This window comes from Echinops telfairi, unplaced genomic scaffold, assembly GCF_000313985.2.
Source record: "Echinops telfairi isolate 266 unplaced genomic scaffold, ASM31398v2 ScPeMD7_7356;HRSCAF=8355, whole genome shotgun sequence".
Lineage (NCBI taxonomy): Eukaryota > Metazoa > Chordata > Mammalia > Afrosoricida > Tenrecidae > Echinops > Echinops telfairi.
In genome coordinates, this window is record NW_022111256.1 from 1,225,911 (window position 1) to 1,231,933 (window position 6,023).

Genomic DNA, 6,023 nt, shown 5'->3' on the forward strand with positions numbered 1-6,023 from the left:
CCCGACTGGAGAGGCCAGAACGCTATGGGATGCAGATGTGATGGGGACAGTCAACGATGGGAGGGCAGGGCAGGTGTATGGTAACAAATGAGGCGGAGCTCCTAGTTTCAGGGAGCTGGGGAGAGGACAGAGAGCTTGCGGCGCCTTGAAGGGGCCATGGGCAAGGGTGGTCTGACTGCCATTAGGAGTGGGAGTCTCTGGCCAAGTTTGGGGCATACCTGTCTGGTTCATGCTTCCAGGTGACTGATGCGCTTCGCCAAAAGCTGAGCTCCTCCAGGGCAGGCGTGGGGCTGCAGGGGAGTTGGACAGGAGCCCCTTCCTGGGCCCACACCACCTGGGCCTTTGCCCCAGGCCCTGAGGTCTCCACTGGGGAGAAAAAGAGAGGCCTAGAGGCTTAGGAGTAGAGTGAAGGGCAGGGGCAGCACTGCTGAGGGGAGACGCATGGCTTGGGGGCTAGGAGGGTAGGGGGAGAGACATTGGAAGAATCTAGCACCGGAGAGCACCTGAACTTAGGAAGTTGGAATCTTTGGGGCCAGAGAGCAGATCCTTGCTGGCCCTTCTGTGGGGCTGGAGCGTGCCCTCCCACCATCACCGCCTTACCTGGAACCGCCCTCAGCAGTTGAAGAAGCAGCAGGACCGGGAACTGTGTCTCCCACATATCCCCTTTGGAGAAGCCAAGCCCTCCAAAGGGAGGTCAGAAAGGGCAGGGGGGGCGGGTGTGATCTAGAGGAAGGTGAGTGGGAGAGGAGTCTGGAGAGAGAGGGAGGCAAGACCACCCACTACTGCAAGCTGGACCCCAGGGAGAAGCTAGTCACCTCAGGCAACTTGAGGCTAGGGTAGGGCTGGTGGCTGGGGTTGTCGCAGGGACCTGGGCAGGGCAGCAGCAGAGACCAGAGTGGAGACAAGTTGCCTGTGTGAGCTGGGATGCCAGTGTGCTGCTCCCAGGGCCCCCCACCTTCTCCACTTCCCCTCCCCGTACACCCCCCCCTACCTCACACACACCCCAGAGCTCACAGTTTCGCTTCGCAGTGGAAAGTCTGAGGGGGTTGGTTCCCAGCAGTATCACCCTCCACCTCTGTGGTAGCTCTCCTCTTGTTTACTTCCTCCGTCCAGGGTCTTCCCACCGCCCACTCCTTGACCCTCCCCCGCCCTCCTAACCCCTTCCCAGGGACACTCAGCCCTCTATCCAAACTGTCCCCAAGCTGCCTCCTCAGCCCTGACATTTTCTTCTTGGCAAATCCTCTCCCCTTTCTCCTCCAACCTCTCAGGATTTCTCCATGTGTGTGAGCTGCCTCCCCACCCAGCCTACAATGACTCCTGTTGGCCCCAGGAGCTTCACTGTGCCCTAAAACATGGTAAGCCTAGGATAGGTGCATTGTACTGAGCTCGCTCTAGGTGCTGCTCAGTCCACACACTAACCCCTGCAATTTGAACTATCCCTCAGTGTACACAAGAGGAAACAAAGAGATGAGACTGCTAAGGTCAACAAAAGTGGGAATCTGCCTGCAGTCCAGAGCCCGGGTGTGTGGTACGTGCCCTTGTCTGGGAAGAGCACTGGTGTCAGACTCCACCTTCCAGCTCAGCCCCCCGCCCCCCAGCAGCTTCCCCCTACCCAGGGGGTGAACTTTATAAAGGGCAAGGGTGTTAGGGAGATGGAGAAATGCACTAAGGCCCTGAGACTAAACCCTGTATGGAGCCAGTGCAGCCAGTATGATCGTGGCAGAAGAGCCTATCTGCTCAGGCACAGCTGGTAGGTGGGATGGGACAGCATGTAGCAGCCAGTGACTTGGGAACCAGAAGCCCTAGGGTTCTGCTTTTGTCATCATTGGGCACTCATTTCCTCAGGGGCAGCATCTGGATCCAAAGTGGCTGAGACCCAGGGCTACAAGCCCTCTATCGAGGCAGGACTTCCTGTTCCTGGGGCTGTTTCTATTTGCCTGGTTCAGCACAACAGCACGGGTAGCTTTCCACTGGGCTCAGCAGTGTCTAGGTCTTGTGTGGGTTAGCAGGGCCATGTGTACATTGCTGGGAGGTGCATCCCTAAGAATCCAAAACGGGACTGAAGTCAGCTGCGAAGAGGTGCTCTGTGCTCCCCGCCCAGCCCTGAGCTTGTCCTGGAGCCGTGCGGGTAGGAGGATGCTGCCACTATTTCATAACTGGAAAGGGTCCCAACAGGATGTGTGTGGTCAGCTGTCCTCTCTACCCCTCACCCCACGCAATGCCCTGACTGGGCCCCTGGAAAGCAGGAGACAGGTTAAAAACAGAAGCGCGACCATTTCTTTATTAAATTATACAAAAAATGGGGAAAGAGAGGGGCAGCTGTGGGGCTCAGCCCCAGCCCTGGCCCCACTGCCCCCACCCCGGCCTGGCGCTGTCTGAGGGGGTGTGAGGGGAGCTGGGGAGGTCAGGCAGGAGAGAGATGGGATAGGAATGAGCTGAGGGATGCAGAGGTTGGGTCAGGAGGCTACCAGAGGAGGGAGGGGTTGGCTGGGGGAGGCAGGGAAGAGGTCAAGGGAGAGGAGAGGAGGGCTTGGGGACACTGGGCTGGGAAGCTCAGATGGAGCTTAGGAGGTGGGCTGATGACAGAGTGAGAACAGAGGACAGGGGGGCGGGCAGTGTCTGGAGAGGCGGAAATGAGAAGGCTGGGGACGAAGATGAGGGTGGCAGCTCTGGTTCGGGGTCCAGAGCAGGGAGCCAGGTGAAGTGGCAGTCCTTGTCCATTCCCACCCAGGGGCCTCCGGCCCCCAGCCCACTTGCATGGGGGCTCATGCCGACGCCCCATTTTCTGTCTTCTGCCGCTTGGGATCTGCTTCATCCTGTAGGGAGGGGAAAGAATTGGGGTCGCTGTAAAATGGGAGAGGGCCCCCCCACCCCTGCCTGGGAACACCACTGGTTTCCCAGTCCAAATCCAAGGGGCCCCAGCCCCTGCTGCCTCCCTGACAGCCCAGCCCAAACCTCCTCCTCTGCAGCTCTCTTCAGTGCAGGCCCTTCGTCCTCCTCCTCTTCTTCTTCCTCGTCTGAGGAGCCAGAAAGGGGTCAGTGGGGAAGGGCAGGGAGCTCTGGCAGAGACCCCGAGGTCACCCTCAGCCCTCCTTCCAACCCGTGACTCCCTTCCTGGAGCCCACCTCATCCAGCCCAGGCTTCCCTGCCCCGCCCCACCTTCTTCCTCCCCTTCATCCTCTTCCTCTCCATCCTCCGCGATTTCTTCCTCCTCCTCCTCAGCCCCGTTCTCCTCCTCCTGTGGGAGCCAGGAGAAGCAGCAGGGTCAGGCTGGTGGCATGCTCCCTCCTACCACCGCCAGGGCCATGGAATGGGGCAGTCAGTGGGTGAGTAAAATCTTGGGAGGCATCTTGGAGTGGCATAGTGTAGATGGGAGGGACCAAGAGGGTGGGGCTGGACACCAAGGGTGGTAACTGTGAAGGATGGTGAGAGACTAGGAGTGGGGACAGGGAGGCGGTGGGGAGACGTGGGGCCTGTGTAACCATCTCTGGCCGGACCCCTCCGCACCTCCACCACTTCTTTCTTCCGCTCTTTCCGGCTTGCTTTCTCCTCCACCTTTTCTTTCTTCTCCTTCAGGTCCTGCAGGGAGAGAGTGGTCATCTTTGGCCCACCTGGAATGACTTACAGTCCTCCCGGCCCCCAAGGCCTGATTCTCCCCCTCTGCAGTGAGGTGTGTGTGTGTGTGAGTGCATAGAGGGTGGCCACGCTTAGAGAAAGAACTTCGGTCCCCAGGGTGCTGACACTAGGGCCAGCAAAGGGCTGGAACCTAAACCAGGTGGCCTTCCCCAAGACTCAGTAGGGGAGAGGTCTGAAGCAGAGGGGAGCAAGTGACAAGGTAACTAACTGATCCCCACCCCCATCAAGTTCTTCCAAAGCTCACAGGCTGAAGAGTTCAGCTCAGCAAAGCAAATCCTCTCCATCTGCTTGCAGCCCGCCAAGCCCCACCTCCTCCCCAAGTTCCTCCGCCTCCTCTGCCTGCCCTGCTCAGCCCTTTGTCTACCTCTGGGGCCTGTTCCTGAGGACTCTCTCCTGGACATCTCTCCCAGCTCCCCCTCCGGTCTCTCCTGCCTTTGTTTCTGGGGCTTCTTAATCCTTCTGGCCAAAGGCTACCCCAGCGTGTGATTACACACACACACACACACACACACACACACACACACGTTCCTACCCCTAGGCAGTTTACATAAGGTCAAGTGGCTTACTCCTCCCTCCCTCCTGGAGTGTGTGCTGGTGAAAGAGCAGAACAGCCATTTCCAGTGGAAATGGAGGTAAAGGATAAAAGAAACACGAAGGGCAAGAGTAGCAGGCAGAAACTGGATGAAGAGACAAAACCAGCTCTCGGGCTGGGGTAGGGTGAGAAGGTAGACAGGCAGGTACCTGTCTGGAATATCCTCCCACTCTTAGCGCTCCCTCCTCACCCCAGGATCCCAGCAGACATACCCTCTCTGTCCTAGTGGCCCGTGTCAGAGGCTCATGTCAGAGTCCCCTTTGACACTCCGCCTGCCTCCCCAGCTCAGGGTCCAGGCCTCTCCTTACTCCGCTTCTTGGCAAACACTGAGTGATACCATGGGTGTCCTGATGTGATCTGATTGGATCTGCGTTCCTGTGCAACTCTCTGGATCTGATTCCATGTGGATCAAAGTTTTCTGTGGGACTAGATCACCCGGGGAAGGTGTGTCCTTTCTGGTAAGGGTTTGGGGGATGAAAGAAGGGGCCGGTGCAGAATAGCTAGTCTGGGGGGAGGGGAGGACGAAGACACTGGGTTCCCTTTCCCCTTTAAAAGGGAGTAGGGACACTTTATCCTCTCACTCCCCCCCTCCCCACCCAGTCCTCTTAGCATGCTACTTACTCACTATCCTCATTAGATCCCCACATAGTTGCTGTGGCATTTGTACTACCTGGTGTGGTGGGTTCTGCCCTACGGCTTGGGCCAGGAGCCACCTCTCTGGGGCCCCACTCCCAAGTCTCTATGGCCATGGCCTAAATTTCCCATTTGGGCTGATGGGAGGGAGAGAGGGTGAACACCAGAGGCCAAAGTCCAAGGGGCCGGGCCCTCTCCTCCCCTGTCCTGCCCTTCTGGTCACTGTCCTTCCATGACCCCTTTTCCAGCAGGGTAAGTGACCTAGGCCCTAGGTCTGGCACTCAGCACTCTCTGGCCTCATTTACTCAACCCAGGCACACACACTGACACGGACTGACACGGATTCATGCACAGAGCTCCAGAGGGGCTCCCACGCATCCGGAGACACATGGCCAGAGGAGGTTTGGCACTCTGGCACTCACAAACACCAGAGCCCAGTGGAGCCATGGCTTGGGTGCACGTACCTCTCCACAGGAACACATGGCACTGCCACGGGCAGTCCCACACACTCCCTGGGCTTCAGACATACAAAGACACCCACTCGGCACAGTCACATGCCACCGCACCACCCACGGGAGGGCCACACAGGCACACCTTGTCAGATCTCACACACAGCCCCTCTCCCACTGCCTTTCATCCCATTGGCTCCGCAGGCCTTTGGGGAGGCCTGTGTGTCAGCTCCTCAGCGCCCCCCTCCCCAAGGTCAGATTCCCAGCCCCTAAGCCCCGGCGGCATTTATTTCCCAAAGCAACACTCAGCAGGTTCCCTAGGGAAATTAAAGGAAGGCTGGAGGAGCGGCACGGGCAAAGGGATGGGGGCCAGGCCGCGCGCTACCGTGGACAAGCACAGCCCCATGCACTGCCCAGCGTCGGCTTTTTCAAAGGCATTCCCACCCTCTTCCCATTTCGAAGAATTTTGATTCTTTAAGGGGGTGGGGTGGGGGAGGCGGAGAGATTAAAAACAATAAAATCAACCAACCAACAACAACAACAAAAACCCCGCTGAAGACCAGCAGTGGAGGTAAGGAGGTGGGTAGGCGGGGAGAAGGGGGCGCCGAGGGCGCAGTTGTCCCGGGAGGGTGGCGAGGGAGGGGCCGCGGGCCTTCTGGGAGAGCCCTGTGGACACTGGAGGATCTCGAGCCGCTAGGCGGGCGTGGGTGCCG

The 6,023-nt window shown here is 58.7% G+C and overlaps 3 protein-coding genes across 4 annotated transcripts in view; 1 reads left to right on the top strand and 2 right to left on the bottom strand.

The window, feature by feature from the left end:
- Positions 1 to 806, bottom strand: part of LAG3 (lymphocyte activating 3) — a 6,673-nt gene extending 5,867 nt beyond the window's left edge. The window contains exons 1-2 of the mRNA XM_030887246.2: positions 601 to 806; positions 219 to 366 (exon numbers count right to left, since the gene is read on the bottom strand). Of these exons, the coding sequence (XP_030743106.1) occupies positions 219 to 366; positions 601 to 658 (206 nt within the window). The 5' untranslated portion in view covers positions 659 to 806. The remainder of the gene's footprint in view (positions 1 to 218; positions 367 to 600) is intronic.
- Positions 807 to 2,254: 1,448 nt separating this feature from the next.
- Positions 2,255 to 4,797, bottom strand: PTMS (parathymosin). Of its 2 annotated transcripts, none has more exons than XR_006680634.1 (4): positions 4,441 to 4,797; positions 3,160 to 3,579; positions 2,956 to 3,017; positions 2,255 to 2,816 (listed from the first exon to the last, which is right to left on the bottom strand). XR_006680634.1 is itself a non-coding variant. In XM_045295992.1 (4 exons), exons 1-3 carry the CDS (start codon positions 3,598 to 3,600, stop codon positions 2,976 to 2,978), a joined length of 267 nt encoding a protein of 88 aa, XP_045151927.1. In that variant the 5' UTR covers positions 3,601 to 4,797; the 3' UTR covers positions 2,255 to 2,816; positions 2,956 to 2,975. The 2 variants fall into 2 exon arrangements, 1 of the variants encoding a protein (XP_045151927.1); XM_045295992.1 differs by having other exon boundaries at positions 3,160 to 3,281; positions 3,498 to 4,797.
- Positions 4,798 to 5,859: 1,062 nt separating this feature from the next.
- Positions 5,860 to 6,023, top strand: part of MLF2 (myeloid leukemia factor 2) — a 19,839-nt gene continuing 19,675 nt past the window's right edge. Inside the window, exon 1 of the mRNA XM_045295991.1 lies at positions 5,860 to 5,881. The gene's annotated coding sequence lies outside the window, so the exon portion shown is untranslated. The remainder of the gene's footprint in view (positions 5,882 to 6,023) is intronic.

Bases quoted from the DNA above. Each gene is read 5' to 3' on its own strand.
- PTMS (XM_045295992.1), bottom strand. From the start codon at position 3,600: ATGACCACTCTCTCCCTGCAGGACCTGAAGGAGAAGAAAGAAAAGGTG. The intron at 3,282-3,497 runs GTCCGGCCAGAG...GGTAGGAGGGAG, and splicing joins AGTGGTGGAGGTGCGGAGGG to CATGCCACCAGCCTGACCCT. The intron at 3,018-3,159 runs GTGGGGCGGGGC...CTGGCTCCTCAG, and splicing joins GGATGAAGGGGAGGAAGAAG to ACGAGGAAGAAGAAGAGGAG.